A 15059-nucleotide genomic window follows, 5' to 3' on the forward strand; every position below is an offset into this window, starting at 1 on the left:
TATATTGTTGGAGGAAAATAAAATGAAGACTCTCCTGAAACTGCTTGACACTAGGAGCAAGGTCTTCTCACATACATCAAATGCTGAAAGCCTTGTAGACAGCTGGCAAGTCTAAAATAAATATTTGAATCTGAGTCCCGTGGTCTAACAGACCCTGGATCTTTAAAACATGAGTTTTTTTTTTTTTTTTTTTTTTCACAGAAGAAAGTAGTTTATGTTATATATAGCAAATTCTAAGAAGTATGATCCTACAGCTCTCTTTTCTCTTTGACAGGCCTGGGCAGTTTGATTCATTCCTAAAGATTCTGGATATATTGACAGAAGATACGGGGGAAAAAACAAGTATCAGCCCATGGAAGTGCTCTGAATTAGAGATATTCTGTAACACAGCATGCTCGGAATACACAGTGGTGTGCTGACATAAAAAGATTTGATAGGAAAAGATCTGGTAAGTAAAGGTTCGTTCTGAAGAGATGCCTTGAAAATACAAAAACAGCCCCAAACCCTACCACCCATTCTCACCACCCAGCCTCACGTAGAGATTAATATGTCAACTGTGTCCTTAACAGATTTTCCCAAAATGTAAAATTTGTTCTATAGCAGGGAAGGAAAACCTTTGAAAACAAAGCTTGTCATCATAAATTATCACATAAATCATGTATGTAGAAATACAGAGTTTGGGATGCATTCTCTGCAAGTCTGACTGCTTTGCATTTCAAGTGTGGCTTAAACATCCAGAACACTACACATCTATGTGTATAATGTATCACTGACTACAAAGAAGCAAATCTCCCCTCCCTGACCCAAGGCAGATGCCAAAAATTGCAAGCAGCCAGCGCTGCCTGGATCCTACAGCTTCCCTCTCCCCAGCTTTCCTATTCCTATGATAAGACTGCCTCAGCTCTGCCCTCAAGAGCCCGGGAGCCCTGCAGGATGAGTTTTTCCCTTAGCTTTCCCGTGGAAGGGGCCTCCCCATCTTTTGCCCCTGCACTCAGCCCCAGGACTGCAGCCCGCTGGCTGGGAGTTGTGAAAACAGACAGCTCAGGGGCACCGTACGCTCCTGAAACCTGAGCGTGCTCCTCGGTGTCATTACTCATCCAGGCAGCTTTTCCTTCCCCAGCCCTGGCGAGCTCTCCTCCTTAAATCCTCAAGTGCTTCAAGGGCTGGAGAGCGGCCAGCCACCAGCTGCAGGAGATCTTAAAGAAACCTGGGCCCGTTTTTCTAACTTTGGAGAGCAAATTTAAAAAAAAAAAAAAAAAAGAAAAAGAAAAAAGAAAAAAGCAAATTGAGCAAATTTAAAAATAGAAGGGGGAAGTCCTCTGTCCCCGTCCCCCTCACTGCATCCTTTACTTTCCTCCTCCACAAGTCTTTAGGAAAGAACCGATATTAAAATTCAAGCTCAAGTTTTAAAGATTTAAGAAACAAATGCTGTGACATCAGGGAACAATCCCGAAGGGACAGATACCTCTGCCTGAGGTCTTTAGAACATCAGCACGGCTCTGTGCAGCACACCATAGACCAAGAGGAGGTTCCTCAGTACCAGGGCTCTACTCTGAAACCTTTTAGAGGAAAGGGAATTTGGTTCTCTATGGGGATGGGAAGCAGCTCACTTTTTGCAAGCTGCCAAGTTAAAATACGGTGCACGGCTTGAGTTCCCCACTCCTGGGAATTACAACAGCCCTACTTACATCAGATATGAGTTGGGAAAAAGCAGAAAAGAAAAAAAGAAGAGGGCAAAGAGCTCAGTCACTGCAGTCTCCTCAGCTTCCCCTCCATAACAGCGTTTTGTTTAAGGAAATGCAAGAGGGTACCTGAGCTTGTCTGCGATAAAGATCACCCTCCTTTCAAGAAGCAGGGAGGCGAAGACCCTGCTCAGGTGCCGCACGCTGAGGGATGTGAACAAGGACTCAAAATCAACATGCTCAAGCCTGGAGTCAAGAGGCCGCCGCAGCTCAATTACCTGTTGGAGAGGAAAAGACCACAGGTCAGCTCTCCCCGCCCGCCGACACCGAGGAAGCGAGGACCCGCCGGGTATTTTACAAGCTACCACGCGGCACTGACTGCTGCCAGGCACCACACGGCGCTCAGCCCTCCAACACGATCTTCCAAAGACCTCCCACCAACCCTTCTTTCATCCAGAGTCCACCCCAATATGCAGAGCATGAGACCGCTCACAAGTCCACCCCACTGGACCGAGGACAGGGAGCTCTTCAGAAGGAGGAAAACTAGTTTGTGTCCAGCTAAGTGGCTTCCAGGCTTTCTGACATTTGAGCAACAGAGTGGCACAGAAACTTGCTGATTTTCCTTCTTATTTTTACAGATTTGATTTACTTACTTTTTTACTGCAAGCATCTGGATGTCTATTCTACTGACCATAAATTTTGATACCAGTTACAGGAAAGAGTACCTTGTAGCCTGTGGGCATTTTCCCTTGTTCATATCTATTTAAATAATTGCCATCACAGCATCGTGGCACTTCACACTCCTTATCTTAGACAGATCTTACTGAATTCTTCTTGAGACCTTCCAAAGCCAGATATTTCATAAACCCCACAGTAAGATCTACCCTAGTTCTGAACCACCCTTACTTACCAACACCAAGCCCACAGCTCAGCTCTCTCAGTGGCAAGTTACCTCTCCGACTTGTTGTTTTACTCTGGGTATACAATCAGAACAAGTGGACACTTTCTGCTCTGCAGGAAACCTCTTGTCTGTCGGAGGTCATCACCACCTGTCCCTCTCTGTCCTTTGTTCTCCGTATTAAGCAAACCATTCTCTCAAGCTTTGCCTGTCTTTTCTAAACCACTTAGTAAGTGGAACTACTTCTCTGGGGCTTTCTCCTAGAGTTTGTTTACGTTTGTTTTGAAAGTGATACTCCAAATGAGTCTCCACCAATGCTGGAGAGCAGGAAAATTGCTTTCCTTCATTATTCAGCCTTTCACTTTCTTTCACAATGCCAGAGATCGTCTTGATAACACCATATTGTTATTTCCGCCCATTTTATGAGCCTCTACGCCACCAGATCATTTTCTGAAGTATTGCTGCTCAGTCAGATACTTCCATGTCGTATTAGACTGCTGATTTCTCCTTCACAGCATTTTGCTCTTATCCACGCTGAATTTCAAACCAAATCCTGAATTTACTAAGGTCACTTTGAATTTCAATCCCTAACTCTCCGAAGTGCCTGCATCCCATCTCAGCGCTGTCATCCACCAATTGTACAAACGTGGGTTTATGCCATCAAGGAGCTAACTAACGAGCATCACGGATCCTAGAAGCAGGCAGCCGAAGCATTCTCACCGCCTGCCAAGCACACCACAGGGAATCTACTCCTCGAGTGCGGATTTTTAACCAGCTATGCATGTGCTTTGCAGAAATTTAATTTAGCCTGGCCTGTTCAGTTCGGTTAATGAGAACGTCAGCACGTAGTGCTTTACTGAAAGCCTCCCCACATTTTCCTAAAAAGCCTTCCGCATTTTCCTCTCTAGAGTTGGTACTTCAGAGAAGAAAACTACATGAGTTTAACATGGCTCTTCACAAATCCAAGCTATTTCTCACTACTTTATGACCCTCTAGATTCACATCAGCTGATTATGTAGTTCGTTCCTACGTATTTTCAGCAATCAGTTAGGTTGGTCCTGTTACATTCCCTGGTATCCTCCTCCCTCTCCCTCTCCTTGAGCGCAGACACGAGGCCTTCTCTTTCCTGCTCCGCTGGGACTTGCTGTTCTCAGAGCTGCTTGCAAAACAGCTGCTTTTGCGAAACAGCAAAAAGGCATCGCTGCAGTTGTTTTTCACAGAACTGTATCCCAAATCTCCTCAGCTCCCAATTACCCCAATACTGTCTTGAGCAAGCTTTTCCTGCTCTGCCCTGCACCCTCACCCTCTCATTGTTGCTATTAATAGTATTGAGCATCTGATTGTAAACAGTCTTCCTTCTGAAGGCCAAAAACACAAAGAATATGAAGGTCGTTCTTCACTCTCCATATATTAAAGGTTTCCTAATGCTAGAAGAGGAAACCAATCCAGTGGCAGCATTCAGCACTTCTCTGTGTCTGCTTCATCCTTCTAACGTATTCACAGATCCTCCCTTACCAGCCTGGGTTTCCAAGGAAATTGGATTCGCAGCATTCATGCTCCCCCTTGGTGCCCTCCTCCTGCCTTCACTTTTGGTTCCCCAGCTGGCCAGGTTCCCATTCCAATGAGCAGGGGTCCCAAGGACGATTACACTCTGCAGAAAGCAGCCGCCCGAGGAGGAGAGGTGCGCTGCACCCTGCTGAGCCAGGCAGAGCGCTGCACAGCCAGCACACATCCTGCTTTGCAACAGCTCCCCCGTGCACTGGCACAAGGGCACTGGCAGGACAGCAGGCAGGGGCACGGAAACTGCTTCGTGCTCAGAGAAGAGGGAGAGTGAGGAAGCAGGTTTCACTAATTCCAGTGTTTACAGACACAGGGACTTTGTCCTCTGCTGGCTGTAACTCATTTTGGCCGCCTTTTTTTTTCGGTTTGGTCCTTGTGTGGGTTACTTTTCTTTACATTTGACTTCAGCAAAATATATAGTGGTGTTGCTAGATAAAATAAGGCCAGTTGTTTTTGCCTGCTGACTGTCTGTACTTGGCATGCTCCCCATTAGACAAAACTGCCATCAACTCTGTCTCTTTCCCCTTGCTCTCATTCAGCGCATGTCATGCCCAACAGGAAGCATGGCTGAGACCACATTCAATTTGGCTCCCTGCTTCTGCCAACAGCCCTTCAATGCGATCCCCCAAAGCTCTGCTCTCTTAAAAGCTCCCTCTGTCCTCACATCATGCTGGGGGAGATGAAAAACATGCCCTCATCTCCGTGCTGTGAAAATGCGGTTTTGAAAGGCTGTAGCTTTGCCCTTGTGTCATTTCAGGTATTTTTTAACCAGAAATCCCTCTTTTGTCCCACACAAACGGTGATGCTGCATTACAGATGCCAGAGCACATGCTATTAATCCTGAGTTCAGGGAATTAAGAGGGGAGGTCCTTGAGCAGATCCAAGGTCACATGCTGGGTAGCATGGAGCCTGCCAGTCTGTGGCACCTGGCCTCAGCACCAATGTCCTGCTTCATCCTGCCACGTGGCGATTGTGTCTCCACCTTTACTTTTACCGTGACTTCCTTTTTGATTCTGAGGTCACTGGAGAACTCTCCATGCCATCCCCTCTGCTCCCCTATCTTACTCCTTAGCTCCCTCCCTCGAAACTGCCAGACTTCTTGGACACCTCCCTCAAAACTGCCGTCCTTCTTGGACACCTCCAGTGCTATGGCACAGTCCCAGCTTCCAGTTGCCAGCACTGCACCAGCTGCTGCCCTAACTCTCCCTCCCTCCCTCCAGGCTAGGGTTTTTACCTCTGTTCCTGAGCCCGGCAAGAAGTTCTTGACTGTAATTGTCCGGCCCAAGGCTGGGAAAGGCGCCTCCATGACACTCCTCATGAGAGGCTGCACCAAGGCTGGGGAAATGCCCCGTCTCTTCTCAACCTCATCCAGGATCTGAAAGAAAACCATGAAACCACAAAAACGTGTGAAGCAGGAGGAGGGAGGCAACACCAGCAATAAAGTGTACTGGCATTCGCTCCTTAGCACAACGCTGATGTGGAGCCTTGAATCACAAGGAAGAAAGTACCCTGGAACTGAAAGGCTTGCATTTTGCTCAGCAAGAGAAACCCGGCTCCCATGGGGTCAACAGAAGGCTTACAATTTGCAAGCTGCCTGTTCCTCAGAATCAAGACTCCACCTTTTAATCTCTGAGCGCCTGTGTGCTGGTAGTTCTGCTGAAGGAGCAAGGCAACAGCTGCCAATCTATTTTTTCCTTTTAACTGTATTTTTGCTAGGTTCTGGAATTAGCATGCAGTTGCCTTGCCAACACCATTTCAGACCCTTTCTTCTGCCATCACCTTCCCCGATTCCCATTCTTCCGTCGACTTTATTTTTGGGTCCCTTTTGGCCTACTGCACAAATTCCTTCTCTCTCCCCCCTCACCTTAGAGAAGAGATTGAAGCATCCGAGGCGACTCACGATGCAGTAAACTTCTGGGAGGCGCTTCCCTTTCCCACTGGGCTTTTGAGACAAACACAAATATACACACACACACACAAAACACCAAGAAAATATCAGAGTTGTAACTTCTGCAGGGATAGAGTGACTGGTCTCTGAGTTCTACAGCTCACTAAAACAGGACAGAAAGTGGGTACATCCATGATATGATCCAAACCTTCCTAAGTCAAATGACCAAGATGGGGTAAACTGCTCTACAGAGACAACTCTGAGCCTACAGGACCAGCAGTGGTTTAGCCAACTGTTTATTAGCTATGTAAAACGAAGGGAGAGGAACCCTAAATCCAGCTTAATGGTGGAGCAACAGCCTGTGATCGTAGCGTTAAGCACTGGTGTAAGGAAAAGGCAAAAGAACCATGTCTGGACTGGCGGATGGCATTCAGAGAGGGACCTTAGCACTCACTGAGCAGAGCAGAAGAGAACAAGGCTGTTCTGCTACCACCCTTTCCACACTTAACGAGAAGAGCAGCAGCTTTCTACTTTCCACAATAGGTAGCAGTGACAGCAACCCCCCAGAAGGTTGCACCTCTTCTGCTAGAAGAAGAAGAAGGGATAATTACCAGCAGCCTCCTACAGTATCCAAAACGCCTGCTTCCATCTTCCCCCGTCAGGACAAATGAGAACGTCTCACTGCAGAAAGAAAAACCAGAATGAAAAGAAAGCAGAACATCACCCACATACAAACTCTGACATACAGATGAACCCATTAAGCCCACAAACTTTTTGCATTTCCAATACAGCCCTCTCAGGGCTCTGCCCAACCTTCTACCATAAGAGCCCTCATATTTAATTAGCTCGATACATAAATCCATCTCTCACGAGCCACAATGCAAAGTACAGTACTTACCTGGCAAACTGATGGATGGGGGCCCAGTCCTTTGCATCAGGAAAGCAAAACTGGGGAATAGCTTTCAACTGATCTTCTGCCTCACGCATGAATTTGAACGAGCGTTCAAGCTAAGGGAGAACAGAGAGAAGGAATGTTTCCAATTAGTCATGTGGGGATGGAATGACTTCAAATATTTTTCCTGTGACAAATGAAGAGGTGATGACAGAGGCTAAGCTTCTGCCTGGAAGATATTAAAATTTCTGTGATTCTGGCTCACCTAATCTTTAGATATCTTAAAGTAACTCTGTACCCTCAATTCCACCAAGCCCTGTGTCTGCAACACCTGCCCCTGTGCTCAGTTGTGCCTCCAGGCTGGGACACACCTTCCAGCAAGGGACAAGAGTACTGAAGTCTGGGGGAACTCTGGTTACATTGCATTTACAAATGTGCTGTCACACTGGCTCTCTGTTTCTCTCATTCCCTGTGTTTCAGCTAAACTGTTGGTGAAAGCTGTGCCTTCCCTTTAAGAACACATCTTCTCCCAAGCGTCAGTTTTCCTTAAAGAAAAAATAAATGGTGGAGAAAGGAATAGCTACATAAAAGTCATAGCCAAGAGCAGCAAAAGATCTGAATCAGCTGCTCTTTCAACAGTGAGGAATGTCATAACAATGCTCAGGGGGTTGCTGCAGCCCCTCTGTCTTCAGTCTCCCTGAACAATGCCACAGCAGTGGGGTTTCTGATACAGGGAAGCTGTGGCTTCTCCAGCAGGGCAATGCACCACGCACTCTGAGACACAGCAGCCAGAGCTTCCCGACAGGCACCACACCTTCAGTGGGAACTGCTGGGTAACCTCAGGGACGTAGGTGGCTCCGGCCTGCTTCTTGTGCAACGACACCACAACAAAGTACTCGAACAGCTGCCTCTCCTGATACTCGATCAGGTCCCGTTCCAAGGTTTGGTACCGCGGGGTCTGCTTCAGGCGAGATTTCACGTGGACCAGGCGCTGGCTGTGAGCTACAAAGAAAAAGATTAGAGTTTGTCACTTCGTCTAGCTCTTTGTAAAGAGCACCAACAGGGCTTTGCAGAGACTTACAGATAACCTCACTGTGTTTGTTCTGTCAGTGGCTGAGCAAGAGGCAGGCCCCATTTGTAAGCTGCACTATAAATATTGACAGAGATGGGACATAATCTTGTTGATATCACCACCCTGAAGAGCTCTGGCAGCACAAGTATTTCATAGATGGCTTTTGCAGCTGAGGACAAGCCAAACTGAGATCCATGCGGGACACAGCAGAAGAGATAATATCTGGGCATTCATCCTAGCACTCATTTATGCATCTTTTGAAGCCAGCACAGTTAGGTGATCGATCACCTTTGTTCAGAGGAGGCTGGGGGTAGAGATCTCCACAGTTTTACAAGACCAGCACGTGGGTCAGGCTGGGGCTCCCCTGGCTGAGTAATGCCGGGGACCCCCCGCTTTGGGAACACGTGCTGGGCTGCAGGCCAACAGCAAAAAACAAGAGAAGAGGTGCAAATGAAAAAGGCTGGCTCATGACAGACCTTCCTCTGCCTAAAGCGAATCTCTCAGGACTGTGTTTCTACAAGTTCTCCCAAGACAACGGGAAAACAAGAAAAACTGCCAAGCAAGCCGTAACTGCAACACATCTGAGCTGTGGGACAATAAACATTCCAGCATGGAAAGTAATGAAAAGCTGCCTGCTGGGAAGAGCCCAGATGAGATTCCCTAAGACCTTCCCCCTGCTTTGTTTTACAGTTGCATCTCAAATTAAATCTCCATGAGTCTCCCTTAGCCCTACTACAAAAGAAAGAAAGAATTAACTACAAGCAGAGGCTACAGCTCATTCTCACAAAGTGCTTTTCGCTAATGCGGGTGGTAATGCAACATTTTTGACAGAAACAACAACCACAGGGATACTGCAGAAACTCCAGCTACACATCTGCTTGGAGACAGAGCTTTCTGGGGGATGGTACAAACTTGTTGACCTTTTGTCTGGTCAAGTAGTCACGGACTATTCCAGACAATATAACTTGAAGCAACCTAAAGGTGCTTCTTAAATCAGAGTGACACAATTCCAGGACAGTGAAAGCCCTGGAAAAAATGGCTTAGACTCCTTTCTCTCATCAGCTATTACACCATTTGCTTTAAGGCTGCAATTCTTCAAAAGCTTTCAGAAGTGGCCTGTTTTACCAGGCACTTCAAAAGGAGCTGTGTCACACTAATGCTGAGTGCTTCTGAAAATCTCACTTGAGCTCTGCACTGTTTGACACCAGGATTGTACTGCTGTCATCATGGCAGAGTTTGTCTTTAAACATTTTTCCGTCCTAAGGGCCAGTACTTCTGGCTCTCACACGCAGTCTGATGACTGGTGCCTGATGATTTAGTGTGTCTCAGCTGAGGTACAGTGACTTGCTCAGCAGTGGTAACTGGCTGTGTTTGCTCTGTTAAGTACAACATACAGAAATGAAAAGTCCCAAATAAAAGTTACTTGATAAATCATCTCCTTTTTCTATTCAAAAATAGCAAAGTCCACAGTCCAGCAAGGCAGAAAGCAAAATACATGTTTAGCAAGAGCAAGCAGCAAGTGCCAGAGCCCCCATTCACACTTATCTAGACATGCAGGCCTTTTGCACGCTCAGATCCAGGTATGGATCTGGATATGGTCCAGAGTCCAGTGCTGTTTGATCTGAAGTGATCTCTGACCATCTGAATCATCTCCTCCACTCTAAGTTCCCAGCTGCAGTTAGACATCCTACACAGAAACAAGGTGATGGTGCTGCACATGATTCACCTCGGCAAGTGGGAACAGACAAGAGTTTGAGTCTTCTTGGCCACATCTACACCATCTACACTGTCTTTCTCAGCTATAACCAAACGTGCAACTATATTTCATAACATCATGTTTCAAAGCAATTGTGAATGCAATTCCTATGCAATCAGGGCACAAACCCTTTCTCTCTATCTTTAGGATAGCCTGAGAGCCTGTCAGAAGGCAGGCAGGGGCAGCAATTTTCAGCTTGATCTTGCTCTTACAGTAGTACAGACCAAAGATTTCCAGATTTTCCAGTAGTTCTTATGCGGGAAGTACAACCAAACATGAAAGGGAACTCAGACTGAGGTTTCTGTTCTAAAAAACTTGAAGAGGGTAGGGGTGAGCCTTCCTACGCACAACGTGCTGTGGCTGATACAGAGTGAAAACTGCTGCTTTTAACTCTTTTCAGCTTGAGAACTGACCTGCTACCCTGATCAGGTGTGCACGTGCATGAGGAAACTTTGGACTGTGAAGGAATTTCAATTTTGTATTCCAACGTTATCAGGATTTTTAATTCACCATATAAATTCTCAAGAGACTGTAATGCCACCAGCATGTCACAAGGGTAATTACCAATACGAGAAGTTTTGAGAAGAGAATTATGGAGACCAGCATACCCTCTATCGGCTCTACTGGAGCAAACCAAAGAATGCAGCACTTTATCTCAACTCAGCCAACGCAGAAGAGTTTAATTAGCAATAAATCATATACTGCAATCCCATTTCCCTAGCTAGGCATTCTGGCTGGTGGGTTTTCTCTCTTAATAAATGAGTAGTGGGGTTAGTGAACACCCTGTCCTACTGTGAACATCCTGTCCCACTGCAATACTGCCTCTGTCAGCCTGTGCACACATTTATGACTGTGCACTCAGAAAAAACTCCTTTTATTTCCACACCATACAAGCCGTGGAAAGCTCCTATGAAAGCTAGTGCAAAGAGCTTTGATGGGAATTCGAGCTGATGTTTGTTTTGGATTCCTAAAGTCCTCTGCTCCTGGATTTTCTTCTGCAGTTTCCAGATCTTTGTCTTCTCACTGTGTTTTGAGTGGAAACAAGCTCTTTCTCTGAAGGCAGAACACAATGGAGAGAACTTGACCCAGGAACTCAAAGAAGAGTTTATCAGGAGCTATTTGCTCTCTTCATGCATTTGCCTTACCTTTCAGTTTCTCTTCAGTATCACTGTCTGATTCACTGTTTTCATCTGTAACTAGAAAATAAGAAAGGGGAAGATGAAGTAAGTAAAGCCTTTTTGTAAGAGTGCATTTCTCGTCGCTGACATGAGAAAGCCAGGCCTAACAATTTCGGGGGAAGACAATACAGATCTCAAGGGCCTCATCTGTTTCAAGGATGCATACACCCACAGAGATTTAACTTACCAACCTCAGTATTTTCCCACTCATTCCGGGAACACAAAAAAATGCATCAAAATCTACTTTGCACAGCCCTAAGAGTTGCATAAAGAATAAAATGACAGAGCAGTATTTCATCCACATCTGTATAAGCACAACAGAAAAGCAAAATACTGATTCACATGTAGCAGTCAAGGGGTAAAAACAAACAAAAAACAGGACAAGGGGCAAAAACAAAAACAAAAATCCCTACAACTGCTGGAATGAATCAGACTCAGGCCCTATATCATCCCATAACCTGTTTTTGTCGATGCCTCAGATGCTTCAGAGAAGAGTATAAAATATGGAGAGGGTTCATATAAACACACCCACCCCCCTGTTTTATGTATAAACACCTGTTTTATGTATAAAACAGGACAAGCAGTAACAAGTAGTTGTGGGAAACAAACAGACCTGGAGGTCACCTTTCACTGGGAACTGGGGTGTTTTAGAAAAAAATACTGCGTTGGAAAGATGTCATTTAAAGCTTTGCATAGATTAGATGTTTATAAACAATTGCTTTGAAGTACCTAAACGCTTTTGGTAAGCTGTTGATTGGCAGTGAGAAGCTGAAAGTCTTAATTTTGAGATGATGGAGATGGTCCTATAGTCAATAGTCTAGAAACCCTGATTCCCAACTGAGGCTATTTATTTATTGGGACGTTGAAGAAAACAGGGCTGTTTCAAAACTCTCCTATCTTCTATTGGACAGTTCATTAAAGTAACACATTCCCACAGAATATTTTGATCTCAACAAATCAGATTCTTTGGACAGAACATTCTTCTCAAAAGTGTCTAGCCAGTTCCAGAAATAAACATCAAAAAGTGGAGGCATTTTTGGTGCGACCTATGAGGTTATCATGGAAAGCCATGAAATGAAAATGAAGCGAGAAAAAAAAAAAAAAGTGCCTTGTCATGAAAGGCCCTTGGGCAGTGGAACAACCTTTATCTTTCCAAAAGAAGAGGTGGAAAGCCCAACTCAGTCTCACACTGGACTGGAAGAAGCACTGAAAAACATCACATGAACGACCGAGTCAGCCTAAAGTCTAAGTCCTCCAAAAGTCTTAGATGTACGATGATTCAAAGTTCCTTTACCTTTCCCTGAATTGCTCTCTGTAGACTGCGATAGTCTCTTGACACGTTTCTTTCCCCTCCGTGCCTCATAAATGGCATTGATTTTCAACACAAGCTGCTCAGCAAACACACAAACAAAAAAAGGTTATTTTCCTTGCCAGGCAAGAAAGAAGGTTAGAATTTCATGAAAAGAGCTCCGTTTCCCAATCCTGGCTATACTGGAACACCTGATGGTCTAGATACTTGTGTTACCGGTGGCCGTGCTGGCTCTGGTACAGATGCAGCACAGTCGTGCTGGCGTGGCAGGAGCCCAAGGCCAGGCCTCGATGTGCCTCCACACCCTGTGGCTGTATGAGCTTGCTGGCACCCACCTGGGCCTCTCCTCGCCATGGTCAACTCTCCAGGGAGCACCGGAGGGTAACCCTTGGGAACCTGCCTTGTTCTGCAGGTTTGAAAGCAGAAAACTGGCTGGAGGATGAGAGCAACCTTAGCATCAAGAGGTGAGATGCTCTGATATGGAAGTGTAGCTTCCATCCAGCTCCCCAGTCGAAATCTCAGGTCAACTTTGCCACTGATGCAGTGAATTTCTGCTCTGAGCTTGCCCTGCAAGACTGCTCAGGGGCACTGCCCAGTAAACATGTACTCATAACCTTCCCTTCAGCTGACACAAATGTTTGTGTGAAAACACTGACAGAGCTCAAGCACATGCACAGAGGTGTAGGAATAATGGGAAAGAAAACCCTAAACATTTGTAGTCTTTGGCTCATTCCTGGAGAGCCGAGGTATACAGACAGGGCACTCAAAAACCATATATACAAATATGAACATGGATCTGGCAACCAAGAAATGAAGAGGATAAACAAACACATCCCCTTTCCCCAAATGAAAACTGCGGGTTCAGAAAAAAACACCACAGACGGGCCCTGGTAGTCTCTGCTTGTCCTGCAAAGACTGGGACAAGCAACTTTGTTTTTATAACTGTGTTTTTGAAATGTTCAATCGATAGCCTGCTGCCAAACCTCATTTGGACTGAATACACTTCCTGCTAGATCTGAAAGAAAATAGGATTAAAACAGAGTCATACTATATCAAAACACAAAGTAGGAGATGTCGCTCTAGAAAATGCCCTTCACTAATGGGAACACTTCTTGTCACTCAAATGTCAGTTTTTTCATTATTCACTCACGATCACACCTTACGTTGGATTAAAAACAGCCCATGCATGCATGAGACCTAACAAAGAAAAACAGGTTGCCAGGAGGGTGCACCAAAATGACACAATTCTGACCGTCCCACCTTTCAAGCAAAGGAGGAACTAAGTTGTGTTTTTTTTCTCCTCTTTTTTAATCTCTCCTGACAATCATGGTATCTTAGATGGAAAAACTTGCAGAGAGGTTTGTGCACCTTCCCCTCAGGCAGAAAGGGAGTTAAACATAAGTCAGGTCAACTGCCAGAACAAGGGCTACACTGCAGGGATGCCATGTTGAAACTGCAGAAAATATTCTCTCATACTGGAAACGTACTTCCATTGCTGCCTGGAAGAAGCTAAGCAAAAGAGAGAAAAGCCAAGATTTACCTTGGGAATCTTCCTTCTCCTCTTGCCGTTCTGAGGGTCTCCCAAGGAGAAGAAGGTGTCGTCTGGACTGCTGGGGGTTGAGGGAGGGCTGATTTTGGATGGCGACCCAGTTCCATCGCGGCTCAGTTTCCGTATGTCTGGCAGTTTGAAACTCCGCCGCTCTGAGTTTTGTCGGAAAAAAATGGGCTTGGAAAGCAACTGGAAATGGAGGAGAAGGAGTGAGTAAAGACAGCACCTCCAATGTACCTTTGCTTCACTGCTAACACTGTCATGGCAGTAGAGCCAGCGGGGAATCCACACCACTCAGCTGCCAAAACTGGCTGACTTCTGAGAGTGCTCCCATATTCCTGCACACACAAGGAACACGTCCAGCTGCCAGGCTAGGCCAGAACTATTTTGACCAGCAATTTAACAACCCCACACGCATTTCGAAACATAACACAAACCCAGGGTTTGGTCAAGAAGCCTCACTCCAGTGTGAAAAGACTCCCAGGACTTGTGCAATCCAGAGGCTGGGACTGTAAACAGGACAAGACTAACCAACCAGCCAGCCACAAGCATTTGGGATAAGGAGCAGATGGCCAGGAGGAACAGAGAAGCAGTGAGACCCGATGAAAAGCACGGTCGGTATTCTGTCTCTGACAGGGGAAGAATTAAATATTTCAGAGGAGGGTACAAGAAAACTGTCACGGCAGGCAGTTACGGAGACTGGTTTCCTCTTAAGTAAGTTGAGAGGGAGCACAACAGGAAACATGTAAGTACCAAAGTAAAGGTCTTAAAATCTCTGACCAAAGACAGCAGCAGAGAATCAGAAAGCTCAGCTCTAGATAAAGGAGGGCAAACCACTTCTCACCACAAAGGTGCTCAGTAAGAACTTTTTTTTGTCTTCTCCAACAGAATTTCCCAGCAGTTACGATAAGGTTAAGCTGCCCCTTTTCTGGGCACTGACCATGCCCTCTCAAAGCCATCTCTATGTGGCACCAGGAACTGTAGGTGGGAGGTCTCCAAGCTAATTGTGAACAAGTCACACCAGCGCAGTAGCTGAGGTAGCACAATGGTCTGCCTGCATCAGACATACCCAGAAGAGGCATTAACCAGACTGCTGCACCCACTCAGGCCAGCTCAGGTGTTGCTGGATGGCTTGGCAAAAGACACTCAGCTCACAAAAATGCTTCCCACCCACAGAGAAGTCACACGAATCTTAGAAGGGTCTTCACATTGAAGAACCTCATCCTGCACTAACGATATAAGCCACTGCTGGAAGTCCATCCAGCCTGGGCAGGC

The 15059-nt window shown here is 45.9% G+C and overlaps 1 protein-coding gene across 2 annotated transcripts in view; it reads right to left on the bottom strand.

The window, feature by feature from the left end:
- The window catches only part of DENND2A (DENN domain containing 2A), a 51885-nt gene that overhangs the window by 9320 nt on the left and 27506 nt on the right, over positions 1 to 15059 (bottom strand). For both annotated transcript variants that reach the window (XM_032189319.1, XM_032189329.1), the window contains exons 6-14: positions 13776 to 13973; positions 12221 to 12314; positions 10894 to 10944; positions 7735 to 7922; positions 6927 to 7036; positions 6640 to 6709; positions 6005 to 6082; positions 5375 to 5515; positions 1812 to 1960 (exon numbers count right to left, since the gene is read on the bottom strand). In XM_032189319.1, the coding sequence (XP_032045210.1) occupies positions 1812 to 1960; positions 5375 to 5515; positions 6005 to 6082; positions 6640 to 6709; positions 6927 to 7036; positions 7735 to 7922; positions 10894 to 10944; positions 12221 to 12314; positions 13776 to 13973 (1079 nt within the window). The remainder of the gene's footprint in view (positions 1 to 1811; positions 1961 to 5374; positions 5516 to 6004; positions 6083 to 6639; positions 6710 to 6926; positions 7037 to 7734; positions 7923 to 10893; positions 10945 to 12220; positions 12315 to 13775; positions 13974 to 15059) is intronic.

This window comes from Aythya fuligula, chromosome 1, assembly GCF_009819795.1.
Source record: "Aythya fuligula isolate bAytFul2 chromosome 1, bAytFul2.pri, whole genome shotgun sequence".
Classification (NCBI taxonomy): Eukaryota; Metazoa; Chordata; class Aves; order Anseriformes; family Anatidae; genus Aythya; species Aythya fuligula.